General features: G+C 39.0%; 1 protein-coding gene across 2 annotated transcripts in view; it reads right to left on the minus strand.

The window, feature by feature from the left end:
• Positions 1 to 7,674: 7,674 nt before the first annotated feature.
• DYNLRB2 (dynein light chain roadblock-type 2) overlaps positions 7,675 to 14,987 on the minus strand; it is a 182,799-nt gene continuing 175,486 nt past the window's right edge. Inside the window, exons 1-4 of one of the 2 annotated variants that reach the window (XM_065848146.2) lie at positions 12,968 to 13,036; positions 12,668 to 12,743; positions 9,862 to 10,029; positions 7,675 to 7,980 (exon numbers count right to left, since the gene is read on the minus strand). In XM_065848146.2, coding sequence (XP_065704218.1) covers positions 7,937 to 7,980; positions 9,862 to 10,029; positions 12,668 to 12,743; positions 12,968 to 12,970 — 291 coding nt within the window. In that variant the 5' untranslated portion in view covers positions 12,971 to 13,036 and the 3' untranslated portion in view covers positions 7,675 to 7,936. Of the gene's footprint in view, positions 7,981 to 9,861; positions 10,030 to 12,667; positions 12,744 to 12,967; positions 13,037 to 14,987 lie in introns of those variants that run through there. The other variant, XM_071814196.1, reaches the window with a different exon arrangement.

Consider the following 14,987-nt stretch of genomic DNA (forward strand, 5'->3'; position numbering starts at 1 on the left):
CACACAGAGAAAGTGCTCGAGGTAAATCTCTGCTAAAATAACAAAGAATAGATGGGGAGATGTTCCACTTTAATATCCGCTCCATCTTTCTTATCTATATTAGAAACGTCTGTCACTAAGGGTGTCTGAGTAGAGCTGAAATTATGAAGCACCTTCTAGATTCCTTTATCTCTTGGAGAAACATTAATACTTGTAAGTAGTAAAGGGTATTGGGTGAAGGAAAGACCATTGCTTGCTTATGCTGGTGCATTTGTTTAGGAAACATGCCTTTTATTTTCATAACGTTATTTGAAATGCCTTCCTCTGCTCTTAGAAAATACCCACTTTTGTTATTCTTTGTGAAACAGAAGCTGAAGATAGCAAGCTTGCTCACAAAAGCCCTGATTTGAATATGCTAATGTTAATTTAAGCATTCAGTTGCCAAATTTTCATGTGAGGATGATTTTTTTTCTAGTGTGCACATTTAATATTTGTATATCCATTATTCCCCAGGCTTATCTGATCCACAGGCACTGTGTAAATATTGTCTTTGAGTATGATCTACAGCAGAAGTCAAAAAAGACACTGTAAAATGGAACTCCTCTTCCTAAATATGGATCTCCTTTTTCCTCTACCTTTCCCTGGAAATTCAGGGAACCTACTTCCACACCCAAAGGGCTTAGGAATTTTTCGGGGGGGGTTGATACATTTGATATCAATACTACAAATTAGAGTGATTTCTAGTATGGCATCTGGCCGAAGTAACGGCATCTGTGAATAAATTGCTCTCTCCTTGTAGCTCTGCTTATTTTGAATGCAAATGGTGCAAATAGACATTACCTCCTTCAACAGGAAATGATGATCAACGGAACACTTAAAAATAAATTTCTGAGTAATAAAACTGTGACAATAGGAAAAATTCATACCTTATCTTAGAGAACATCAGCAGGGGAGGGAAAGTAGGTGAAAAGCTTATCTATGAGTTGCTGAAAACAAGATCTGGTGTCTTTAAAATGTGTTTTCTGAGGTTGCAACCCAAAGAAGAAGGTGAAATGCATTACCTTAAGATACTGTGAGTGCAAAATACATTAAAACCCAGCGAAACATCCCCATTTTGCAAGAGAGACCTATCAGTTGGCTGCGTATCGTGGCGCTGACTTCACTGAGGTTGCAAGGTATTAAATGTTGCAGATAACTGGTATATCAGTAGTGCCTAGTCTTTTCAATAGGCTGGCGGCTTCATAGCTGGTCTGTCTGAAAACTACAACCTATTTCAAGTCCTGCGTTCACAAAGAACCTACAGCTCAGCGTATTGTACTCGTGCGTTAGCACAGGCACCTCTGCAAGAAATTAGGGAAACTAATAGTGCTGGTAGCCAAGGGAGAGTTACAGTGCTCTTATTAATGGATTGCAGTAGGGTAAATAAATAGAAATTGTGTATAGTTCTTCTGTTTCCCTAAAGGGGAGGACTAGAACTGGTTGAAAAAAATGCAGTGATATTGTGTGGGTACTAAATTTTCTTGACTGTAACTTCTCCTGTTTGCGGTTTGCTGAACCATGAGTCTTTCTTTTATTTCTGAAATTCTTCCAAAGTGGAACACACAAGGGGAAAGTAAAGCTTGTATGAATGCAGAATGGTTTCTTTTAAGTCAGTGAAGTTATTCTGCTGAAACATGGGTAGAAAGAAGAAAACTGGTCCTGCGGACTGTTAGCTCTGTAGGCCGAGGTTGGTTTTGTCATGTGAGATCAACAAAGTCAAGGATATTGTGAATGCTCCTGAGATAATACATGGGGGAAGTCCCCAGAGAATACAATTTACAATAATCTGGAATCGTAAAGATTGCGGATTAGTCGGTCTCTTCTTACTCTGGGTTGTGGTTTAGCTATAAACCTCCTTTAACAAAATGTTACAGCAAATAAAATCTTCACTTAACCAGGAACACATCTCAGTTTTCCATCCAACTCCATTCTCACTGGCTTAGAGATCAGAACATTTCCAGTTTCTTCTCCACAATCTGAACCCACGTGCTGGCAGTCACCATTGGCCAATATTGAGCTCTAGACTTACAGCCACGGTTTTCTTGCAGACGAAAGGGTAATTCTAACACTGGGCACTCGCTCTTATAAATCACTGCACTTAATCAGTAGAATAGAAAGAAACTGTGAGCTTTTTACAGCTGACAGGAAGAATTCCGTACAGAAACAGTGCAGCTTCATTACTAATTTAAGTGTCTTGTCATTAATTGTTATCTTTATTTGACTATACTGTTTCAGGTTTTAACCTGAACTAGATGTAGTGAGATGCTGCAGACCACGCGTAGCACAGAAATCTTGTAGAAGGTGGCTATGAGATTTCCAGCTGATTTTAGCAAATGAATATGTTTAAATACTTAGTTCAGCAGCGATCGCACGGTTGGCACTGTGGTTTAGTGTGGAAGAAGCAGACACTGCTCCTGAAACCACATTCTGAGGGAGCTTTTGGGAAGATTAGCAACAAGTTTAACGAAATGGATTCATGTGACACATGCAGACTCCCTTTAGGACAAGGAATAATTTACTGGATCCTGGAGTTTTCCTTCCATGTTTGAGAAGTCACTTTATATTCTTTGAATAGTGCTGATGAATATATCCCTTGTCATATTTTGCAGTCATCTTCATTAACTGAGGTTTACATATATAAATACCAAGGCAAACCGTTTCTTTGCTTGTCCTTTTAGCTCCTGTGATATCTGAAGTACTTCAGCATAACTTCCTTGTCTGCATTCCTAAACCACTTTGCAAACCACTACGTCAAAGTGGTTTAATGATGACCCATATTATAGAAAAGTTTCTTAGCCAGAACCTCTATTTAGCCATTTTGCTCTTTGTGATCATGGCTTTTGAACAATACTTTGTAAACTTATTGCCAGATGATAACTGATGCTGACTTCTTTCCATCTTCACCAAAGAATGGTCTAGCGCAGTTGTCTCCTTGCTCAGTATCTTTAAAAACAAAGCAGTGAAAGCACGTCGAGATTCTGACCCAATCAGCATACACTCAAAGTGATGGTATCTTTTGTGTATCACTTTAACTGCTTTAGATAGAAGCAATTTCACTGAAATCACTAAAAGGGTACTCATGTCAAAGGCAGACTTATGTACTTTTAGGAAAGAACTCAAATACCCCTTCCTGCAGCATGACCCCAAACCATGCGCTGAGCTGGGAGCCCCAGCTGTCCAAAGGGGGATGTGGGCACTTCCAACTCATTCCCTCTTGTTGTGCATCTACTTCAAAGAATTTTGACATAAATCAGTGTTTCTCTTAAAAATAGCGTACCCTGTTCAATGTAATGATTGAAAATTCTTCAGAAATAAATCCTGAGTGCTTTTGTTATTATTTCAGGATAATTTGCAGAGGTGGCTGAAAATTATGTCTATTTGAACTAACCAATTTTCTTCTTGGTTGCATCCCGAAGGACAATTAACCTTTTCTCTCTCAAACTGTTCACAAAGCTCAAGGAATCAGTTCAGATTTCCCTGTGGCCTTTACTTTCCTGCTAGATGCTGTATTTTTTTACAGGGGTCTGTTTCTAGTCCCACTGTGTTCCCAAATGTGAACATCCTGAAATTCAGAGAGATTCAAATCAATGCTACGATCTGACCACATATACGATGTACCTCTGCTGTTATGCTTAATTAACTTAGGACATTCTAGGCTTTCTCTCCAAGCATCAGTCTTCCTTTCTCCCGTGGTTCCTGTGAAGTCCCACAGTGAGCCTTGTTGTTATGACCTAATTTTTCTGCAAACTGAGAGGTTTAATTTGTTCAGGTGCCAGGCAAAGGGAACACAAACTTGGAAATCTCCTGGCTACTCTAATTTAGCTGCCTGAGATTTGAAAAATCAATAGGGGAATTATCTTGCTGTCTCTAGATAGTAATGTAATAATTAAAACATAATTAAAAGGATGACAACAGTTTATTTAGGAAAACTGTGACTTTTTCTGAGAGTCCATTCCAGACCTTGTGTCCTGCAGTGTTGAGGAACTGGAGCTGGGATTGATTCCTCATGTGGGGAAAGCCTCTGGTATTGAAAGTGCTGCTGTCCCTGTTTAGTTCCAAAAGTACCTGCATAACTCCTCAAAACAATATTATTTCCTAACTGCATTTTCAGATGATTGTGATATTTCCCTAATCTGCGCTTTTTACGTTCACTGTTATTAATGCTTATGATCAGATAGTTTCTTCAGAGAATCCAGGGTGGTCCAGCAAACATTTCTCAGGAGCTTAACAGTGATAATATATACATGCTTTATATACATATATGCCCATCATATATATAACATTGCTGTATACAAAATGCTGTCTAATTTGTAGCCTCGTGTCATCAGTAAATCTGAGAAACGACTCACTGAAATGATGTTGGCAAGTACAATTAATACATGACAAAGTACGTAGTCTGATAGTTCATTCATTAGCAGTAAGAGAGTTTCATAATATGGTCTTAGTGCTTCCTAGATGAACTGTGAACATCCTTAATGAACACCGGCCACTTCAGACCATTTTGACTTAACATTGAATACCACCCTCCTCACTGTGACACTCCCTTCTAAGATCCTGTCACAAGAAGGCCCCTACCAGACTTGACAAAATACAAATACACAAGTTCCTCCCAGTCTGCACAAGTGGCAGATAGTTAGAAATTCATTATCTTCCACATGCTTTATTGCTTGCACAGTTGGTGAATCACTCTCATTGCATCCCATAGTTACATGCAATCAAATAACATACATACATCTTCTAGTTAAACTGAAAGTAGAACTAAAAAATACACCATTTGATACTTCTATATGCATTATATAATGTGGACTACATGATAATTGTATTTTTAAAAAACCAAGTAACTTTGTAGAAAGCCAGACTACCAAATGCACTGAATGTGCATTAAATGAAATATTTAAAAGCATTTAATTGGCAGATGAGCAAAATACAGGAGAAGGAACGACTACCTTGATTGAATCAACTGGCCAGAGCGGTTGTCCCATGGTGGACTGTGCATTTTGAAAAACTATATATGAAGGAAGATCCAAGGTGCTTTATTCCAGAAGTGGGAGGCTTCTGAAATCTTTCTATTTTAGTTTATTTTGGGGACCTCAAATGCAAGATACTGACATAATTTATTCCTTGGCCGTTTGCCTAACTAGCATGTTACAGTTCAACCCAAAGGCTGCCCTTCAATGAACAACGGCCATTCTTGACATTCTCAACATTCCCTTGACAAAATGATCATCTGTGAAATTAGTAGCTTTCATGCGACTTTTTTCCTCAACCTCCCCCCAGTCAGTTGTTATCTAGTAGAATCTCTTCTGGTTCACAGAAATGAGAGGTTAAATGACTTGGTGCAACGCTTCTGTGGTGATCAAGTAACTTAAAATTAATTTCCTTGTATTTTGTCTGAATGATTCTGTTCCTTTTCAGTGCTCCACCTGTGTCCAGATCAATGTGCTGACGAGGGTTTTCCACTTGGACTGTTAGAGACGTAACTATTGTCACTTCCATTTCCTACTGAAAGACCTAAATGAAAACTTCATACATGTTCAGCTTGCTTTTGCTAACAGAAAATAGGAACGAATTACCAGGGAACAAAATGAAGGATTTCAGATTATGCTTCCTGGTGAAGACTTTGCCAAAACTGTACAATACTACAGTGTTTTCAAGGCAGCCCTGGTAAGAGTAGCTGGCAGCAGCACAGCTCAGCCCATGTGTTTGCACAGCGTTTGTTACTGTGCACATCATCATAAACAGACCAAACTTTGCCCTTGTAGCTGCATCTGTGCCTCTCATAGGAACAGCAAAAAAAACTAATTTGTGAGCAGTATTTGACCCTTGGAGAACTATGTGCATCTGCTTAAGGCTATTTTTCCACATAAAAACACTTTCCAGCAAAATTATTTAGCGTGTTCAATTTTAATGATTTGGCTTAAGTGTCTTTTTGAGTGCTTTACCAAGCTACAGCAGTCATCAGCTGCTTAATAAATATTGGATTAAAGTCTGTAAAGGGAAGTAACGCAGGTATCAAAAAGGCGGAAATCAAAGAACAGTGGCAGACACTGAGCTTTTCTTTGCAGTGCTCTGCTGTGTTCTTTGGGCTGAAGGACATTTTTCAACGGTGCCAGAAATTGCAACACTAATATTATTTTTGACAATAGAACAGTGTAACAGTGACTGTAATTCTGGCAGTTTTCTGGATGTATATGGTGAAACCTCTATGGAATTTAATGCTTTTAGAGAAAACTACAGAAACAAAACTATTAGCCCTAAATACACATTCACAGCAGTTGGAATTCAGCAGTACTTTTGGGTAGGTGCTAAAGTGAAAAATCTGGGTTTTGAATCAGTAGGCATTTGACATACCAGGATATTAGTAGAATAAATGTTTTCTACTATATAGCAATAAATAAGTTGGATTTTTAAAATTATCGCAAGTACAGAAGAAAACAAATTTTTAAAGCTTTACTCCCTGTCGGTATATTGGGTGACCATTAAACACCCCCCTCAATGGTAAGGACATTCTGGTACAGTACTGACTACACTTAAGTGCCACCAACAGTGTCCCGTTGATTTATATATCCCTAATATTTTGAGTAGCTCTGCCTGGCTGGATTGCTCTGCTTAATTCCCATCTCACTGGGCTTCTCTATCTTTGGGTTCCCTTCCTCTTAATACACAGCGTCCCCAAATTTTCCGTGGTTCCTACCACTTGGGCGTGGGATCTGCCTGCCCTGGAGATCTCAACGCTCCGACACCTTCATGTCCCAGCAGCAGGACCCTCCCAGGTTTGTCAGTGAAATACAGCCTTTCCAAGCTACTCAGCAAAGTCACAGCAAACACTCCAATTTGCAAAAAATAGCACCAGGTTTGATTGTCTCCTGGGTGTAAATTTTGAGGGATAGATAACACAGTCCTAATAGGAAATCGCTGATTGCGTATCCACTGAGGCATACAGTGATTTATCAGTTTCATAACCTCAACCACAATTCATATGATGTACTACAAAGACCCCTGAGTGGTACTCAACAGATTCATTTTTCCTTTCATCCTCATAGCCACCCCACACATTTGTTGTTCTTCCTTCCTATATCTAGAAAAAAAACCCCATCTTGTGACCAACTGAAGACAATCTGAAGTTTCAGAGTTTAAATAATTAATCTATAAAATTTAACCCACCCTCTGTCCCATGTCACTAAGGTTTACGGCTTTTATATTATATGTAAAGGCTTGAATAGTTATTAAAAGTTTTGATTTAATTACACCCCTGTTTACCTTAGCAACAAACTAACAGCAGCTCTACATTTAAGTGCAGGCTCAACTTAGCTTGAAATTCCCAATACTGTAAATATTAAATGAAGCTATTGTTTCCATCCGTAGAAATTGGGAAATAATAAAAGATTGCTTTTCCTTCACCTGTCTTCCCTTAGAAAACTTAAAAAGCAGGGGTTAAAGACAGGGCAGTATCCAGTCCATCATGACTGATGTGAACGACATGTGTATTCTTTGGTACGTGTAACTGTGGTTGCTCTGGTTCAGAGGGACATGTTTATACCTGTAGGTACACACATGATCTACAGCTTCCCATGAGGTATGATTTATCCTCCAACATAACGTTAGAAACCTGAAGAAAATGATTTAATTGCAAGAATAGCTTGAGCATTCATCAACAAGGGTTTTAAGCATTTTGCTTTATTATTGCTCTTCTGAGTATCAAGATAAACACACAATATTTTGATATATGCATTAGGATTTTCTCAAACACAAATTGATACAGCTACAACTGAAAACTTTAAATTGGTAACATTTTGGTCATGACAGTTACACTTTATGTAAAATTACTTAGTGCTATGTTTGATATTAAAGATCAACAAGTAATAGTAGTTTAACCAGTAGAACTATATCACCATCTAAAAATATTGCCATAGTGGGACTATTCACATGGGTTCTGAACAACAATCAGGAGATACTCTTTATCTGCAAAAAGATATAAAAATGTTTAGTTAAAATATGTTTATCTTATTTCCTTATAAATATTTTTTATTCATCTATTCTTCTCCAACATTTTGTTTATTAAACATAAGCAAAAGCAATGGCATTTATATAAAAAACATTTAGAAAGTGTAAGCACTTTGTACAAAAATCTCAGATTACACATAAAAAAAATCTGTGTCATAAACCTTTACTATACCATATTAAAAGTATTTCAGTAAGCAGTTAGGTTTGCTTTCAAGAAGCCGTAAAGATGTTTAAACAAGATGAAAAAAAGTCACAAGATAAGCACCTGGAAGCTAACACTTGTTATAATAAAAAACCTTTGACATCTGCAGCCTCTTTTGCAGGTGCAGGGAACTTCTTTCAGTTCGCTAACTAGTTTATTCAAAATTGAGAACCCCATTTAGACATGAAAAAAGCAGAAAATATTTGAATAGACTTCTACTATGAATAAATTCTAAGCATGCCAGGCTTTGCCTACTAATTCTAAAAGCCTGGGGAAGTTTTGGAAACAATGCAGTGGGATAGCTATTTATCATTATCTATTTTAAATGAAACATTTATTGAAAGTATCCAGTGAATTCAGCAGGATCATATCTGCTTTGGACAGTTAAGAAGCTGCACTCCTGCATCGGCACTTTCATCCAAAAGCAACTGAATATAAATCACATGTGGTTCATTTGCCACCTTCTATTATATTAAAATACAATCAAGTCTTTGAACAACTGATCTTCCCTGTTAGCAAAAGAGCTTCATATTTTATACCACTTATTTTCAGGTCAACCTGCTTTAATGGTTACTAGTCAAAGTCAGCTCAAAAGTAAGCGAAGGGCAAATGCAAAATAAGAGTCAAGTGTATCCTTTTAAATCAATAAGCAAAAAACATGATTTAAAAAATGCATTAGGTTTATGCTCCAAAATAGAAACCAAACTAAAATTTTAATCTTAGTATCATCTGATGACTAATGTTAACACGTAATGACAGTGCCAGATTTCTCTCACATACACTGGTTTCATAGCAGCATCATAAATAATTCCAGTGAGGTGAGGTAACGCACAGCCAGTGCAGCACCTCTGCGCTACGTTTGCTGTGAGATCAGTGTCGGAGGATGACCGGTGACAGCTGTCCGTCACTGCCAGCTCACAGCCCACGTCCTGCCCAGGGCTGTGCTCAGGACATCCCTGAAGCTTCCTGATTTCTGTCCAAATCCCGCATCCCATCAGTCTCTCAATTAGCCAGCGCACCCATCGGGATCTCAGCCCCAGACAGTCACTTCCACTTTGCCTGATGCACGTTCTACTGCTGACCACAGCTCATCTGGCCTTGTTTTAGAGACACAACTAACAAATTAACATATTTTTGTATTTAACATGAGTGAGAAACAGGTTGCTACATTTCCCTGGTTGTTTTAAGGCAAATAACGTTGGTGATAATACTGCACATTGATCTGTGACACAAATCCCACCTATGGCTAGGAAGTCATGATAACATACCAGGGGAAAAAATAATTTTTAGAAACAAACCATTTTTTGCATCTGTCTGGAGCTAAAATGGATCTGCTACCTTTAACACTATATATACACACACAGTATTTGATATATGTATTTGTCCAGTTTTTCTTTGTGGAAACCCACAGAAGCCAGACCATTAATCAGTTCAGACTTGTTTGGTTACCTCCAAGCTTGAACATTATAAACTCTGTATATTAAAATCCTAACACATCTGGTTACGTGGTGAATATATGCTTATATTTTCATATACTAGTTTTCAAAATGCATTTTCTACTGTAGCCTTATTCATGAAGAATTAAAAGAAACTTAAAAGGACATACAATACTGTTGTTCTTTTCATAGAAGTATTACCTGGAGCAACCATAATTTCGTGTTTCTTTGATCTGATCCTAAGAAAGGTGAGATCATTCTGAGGATCGAGATCTCTCACTGTGCTCCTAGCTTTTGTGGTGAGCTGATGAAGAAGACCTGCATACTGGACTGTTGTAGAGTTATCAAGATTTGTTCTTACTGGAATTCCTGGAAACAAATAATTTTCTAATAATCATTCTGCTAAGTTGCATATTTTTCATATACAGCAGATCATAAGAGAAAAAACAAGCATTTAATTTTTTTTCTGTTTTGTAGCAGAAAGGAGTTACATTGATTTCAGGTATCTACGTACTTTAAAAAGTATAATTTATATTGATCAGTGGCAATTAAACACTGAGTTGCCTTATGAAACTTTAGAAGGAGCCTAATTGCTGTTTAAGGCTCTTAAATACCCATCCAATTCCATTCTGTAGCACTTAACCAGTTATGGTGCCTCATCAGCTTAAACACTGTCACCGAGTTTGTATCTTGGCTGCAAGAATCCAACCCCCACTTTAACTGTAGCGTTCAGCATGTGCAGTGATAGAAATTACACACTGACAGTGAAATACCGAAAGCAGCCCAAGGGCAGAAGCAGCATGTCTGCATGTGGCAAGCAAAACCACTCCTGGAACAAGCCCTTCCAATTACCAGCAAACACTGACAATTGGTAGTACACAGTGTATTGATCCCAACTATGGAAAATTTGAACACATAAGTAAAGATTAATTTTTGATGATTTAATGAATAATTGTTTATTGATGTGTTGCCAAATCATGCTTTTTATATTAATAGGCTATCAGGTGAAACTAAAAAGAGGGTTCACAGTAATCATGAAAGTGTAAAAGTGTTTTGCTTTAATAAGCTCATTTCACTAATAAAAAATTTATTTGACCTACTAACAAAGACAACAGATTACAAGCCGGCAAAGCAGTTTTCTCTTTGCATACATTTGTATGGCATCTTCCAGGTGGACAGGATAGGAATACATAAGTAGAGCAATAGCACTTAAGTTGAAGAGTTTGATTATGAAAGAATTAGAATGTAAGAATAGTGAATGCCAGGTAAATAATTAGAGGCAAGGGAGCAAAAGAAATAATAGAACCATCTCAGATAGTAGACTATTCCATAATTGTCCTAGAAAAGCTTTATTTGAATCACTTAAAATCTGTGTCATCATTTGAGAAATAATTCTGCATTGGTGGGATGTGTAGTCTGATGTTTATTACACAGAGATTGAAACCAATGTTTTAATGGAACACACAGGTGTTCCCAAGCACTACATTAGCATGAGAATATCTATATAATCACAGCATTAAATAGTAAGTCACTTAAAAGCAGCCATGAATTAATGTCAAGTTTGTATGACCTTGTATCTAAATGATTCCTTCAACAAATACAGCACTTCTAATGAAAATGGTAAATGTTAAATGATCCTCCAAGGTCTAATAACTTGAAAATGAGTTGATACTAGTGACATACTTAGATTAAAGCTGAGCTATGCTTACTTTAGAACAAATTCTCTTTGCCTCTACCACCCAAATTAGAGAAAGGCAAATAAATCCTTCATTAGAAATGCTGTGGTGTGATCCTTCTCAATGGTGAAGGATAGCAACAGTCTGTGAGATTTTCCAAATAAACTGTGTACATTTGGCATGGTGTTTCAGTGAACAAATCAGCTTGGAGCATTAAAATAAACAACAGGCAGTATTTGTATCAGGAATCTTTAACTTCCTATTTCCCCTGCATACTATTACACCTAAGTGTACCTACACCTATTACAAAAATCTTAGTAAACAACTGCTTACGTTAGTGAAGAACAGAAGGTTTCACCTTTTTAGGAAACCTAAACAGCCTAAGAAACCTCACCACACCACTGGTTTGAGTATTTTTACTGTGATTAATTTGAGTTGTGTACTCGTTTTAAATGTTTCAAGATAGAGAAAAAATAAATTTAATTTTCTACAGAAAGATTTGAAGTAACTAGATTGACCAATGCTCATTATGGCTATTTGGAGATGTTAAAAAATCTTGTAACTACACACCTAGTTCGAGGTTTAGTTTGTGGAATGCAACTTTGTGGTGCCTTGAATACATCTTCACAGAGTACAGACTGTCTCGCATTCGCATCTGGTGCCAAAACATTTCTAAATGATAAACTAAACCCAAAATTCCTGTACTAGTCGTGTTTGTTGGCCTCATTCTGGCCACGTGTTCTACAGGTTTGTGAGGAAGTTTGAACAGGACCTGGGGGGACTTTATACCTTGCTGTGAATAGTCTAATATGTGAAAAAGGGAAGTGGAATGTTCTTCCTCTTTGCAAATCAAAATTGAGACAAAGAAATCCAAACTAGCCTTTTAAAAAGTATGCTGTTGTCTTAACTGTGCCCAGCTGTACGTGAGCTTGCCCTCAATGCTGCGGAGCTACCACAGGTGAAGAGGCACTGCAGCAGCACAGCCGAGCGGGAGGGCAAACCTGAGCAATACTGTGAACAGGAGAAAACTGGGTTATTTTTGCATTAGATTGCACTGGTGATTTTGCCCTGAGAAATGTGTCAGTCTGCAAGCTCACAATGGATCATTTGTGTTATTGAAGCTCTTCAGAGAAGACTTGTCAGGGCTCTTTACTTGCAAACATTCACGTCTTAAGATGAAACGCTCATTTCTTGGAAATCATGACACCTTTGTAAAACGCTCTAAGTGGAGTGTGTTAACACCTCAAAATCTGCAATTCCGTGTTTTAAGAGTTACCACACTTGTTGCCGCTACCAAGTGTGTCCCTTGGAGAAAGCAGATGACACTTTACCTTCGGCGTTTATAACCATGGTCGCGATAACCCCTTTGTGGCTTTGAATCCTCTTGAGGGTTTCCTCCACCTCAGCCTGTGGGGAGAGAGGACACCGGGGGAACACCAGAGGCGGACATAAGGGGGGGACACCACAGCCCCCTCAGTTCCCGCTCAACGGCCAGCGCGGCCCCTGTGAGGAGGCCGCGGGGTCGCTGTTCCCCACATCAGCCCCGGGGCTCTGCCCTCCGCCTCCCCCCGCCCCAGCCGGTCTCCCCGTTCTCCGTCCCGCGGCTGGGCCGACGGGAGCTGCGCCATTACCATGGCCGGGCCGCCGCCGTTGCTATGGAGCGGCGGAAGTGACGCCGCGGAGCGGCAGCGCGTGCGAGCGCGGTCCCTGAGGAGTCGGAGCCACCGCGTGGGTCGCGTGTTCGAGCCCTGGTGGTGGACTCTGACTGGCAGGTGAGGTGAAATCAGTTCGAGTTGCCTTAATTGTTGTGGTAGGGGGAGTTTTTTGTTACTTTATTTTAAAGTTAAGGCGGTTACGGATAAAATCCCAAATATACTAATTTAGCCACAGTTGTTTTTTTTTTTTTTTTTTAAGTATTTTTTTTCCCCTGTATAAGTGCTGCCTGGTCTGCTCTGTTTTTCCACAGGTGTTACAAACTGAGTGGTGCACAGGGTGTGTGTTTCGCTGGTAGCAGCTTTCCAGTCTGTGCTACCGTCACTGTCTATGGGCACATAAATCATAAGGAATGTGTCCTGCCATTGCTTCCTACACTTTTCAAATCACTGTAGGCCACTTTCTCAAGGTTGTAGTGTAAATAAGTTACCTGTGTGTTTCTGTTCTCCTTTACCAAAGCAGCAGGAGAACAAACTTCACGGTCAAGACCTTTGAAGAGCCACCTTTCTCCATGCACACCCTGGATTGTGCTGAAATGTTCAAAAGATTCTCACGCATCTTTTTAAGGGGAGGAGGCTCATCTCACCCAGCCTTCTGTCTGGATTGTGAAGCTTTCTGGGGTCTTGTTCGAGTTACTGTTACCTCCTCTGTTCTAAAGAGGTGACAGGGTTGCAAAGTTTGGTGTTTTGGGAAGCTAGCAGCCCTATGTCCCCTCTCCCCCCCCTTTTTTTTTTTAATAAACAGAGAAGTCTTAAGAACAAATTAACAAGGTCGTTATTAATCTGCAGCTCTTAAGGACCCAGTTGTATTTGAAACTTGCAGCAGTGTATCAGCACATAATTAATGCAGTTTATGTCCTTGTGTTGGAGAGAAAATAACTTCAGTGTGTGGGCTTGCTGTATCTATTGCAACAATATTATTCTAGGCTTTTATTAAGTTTCAGACTGGCCTGGGCCAGCATAAATCAGAAGCATTGAAGTTGCTGTGCATTCAGAGGCATATAACTGATTTGAAAATCTGCCTTATGAGGAAAGGGAGAAATTATCAGAAATACCAGTATATTTCTTTCAAAAGCAGGTGTTTTATTAGTTGCCCCACCATGCTATGGAAGGCAATCAAGAGCACATGCCTGCAGCTGATACTGGTCTGTGTGAGTCGCTGCCTCAGCCGTGTGAATGGTTTCGTCTGGGAGCAGAGAAATTTACATTGCTGCACCTGTGTGGTTTTGTTACAATAAGAAGTATGGTGTTCTGAATTTTTGGAAATGAGGTATCTTTACAGGGATATTTTTTCACGTTTTGAGTGATTGGAAGCACTGGGGCGTGATTATTGATTCTGACTGGAACATCTGCTGGGCAGTTTTGCTTTAATACAGTCAGTAGATGCTCTTAAATGAAAACTTATAGATTATACAGTATAAACCTGGTCCTACTGTCGATGCTGGTCCAAGGAGTGATCCTTGCTATTACAGGTCAGCTAAAGTCAGCACACTGCAGGATACCATACTGTAAGGAATAGTGGTGATCCTGCCCCCAGTAACTGCACTGGCAATTCCGTGGATTTAGAAGAATGAGAAGGAGGAGTTTTTCTACTTAGTCTGCTGCCCTTTTGCTGTTTTTTAATTTTCAAAGCTTCTTTCAAGACTGTTCATGGATACAAGATGTGTTTGTGTCTCTTTAAAACCGATAAAAATATCAGCTCAGCTTTGTGAAAAATACTGAACTGGACAGCTACCATGATGCAGGATTGTTCTTGGAAGCCTTGTTTATGCTCAGCATGAAAGGCTGGAACACACAGGCTTTTGCAGACACGCAGGTAGGCTTTGTCTCAGATGTAGACACGTAACAACAAATGAAAATATTTTCTTGGTTACTTGAAATTTAACTGAGAATCCAGGTTCCAAACAACGTAATTATTCTTTTGGTATATAGTAGTGAA

The sequence above is a fragment of the Patagioenas fasciata genome, chromosome 13 (assembly GCF_037038585.1).
Source record: "Patagioenas fasciata isolate bPatFas1 chromosome 13, bPatFas1.hap1, whole genome shotgun sequence".
Classification (NCBI taxonomy): Eukaryota; Metazoa; Chordata; class Aves; order Columbiformes; family Columbidae; genus Patagioenas; species Patagioenas fasciata.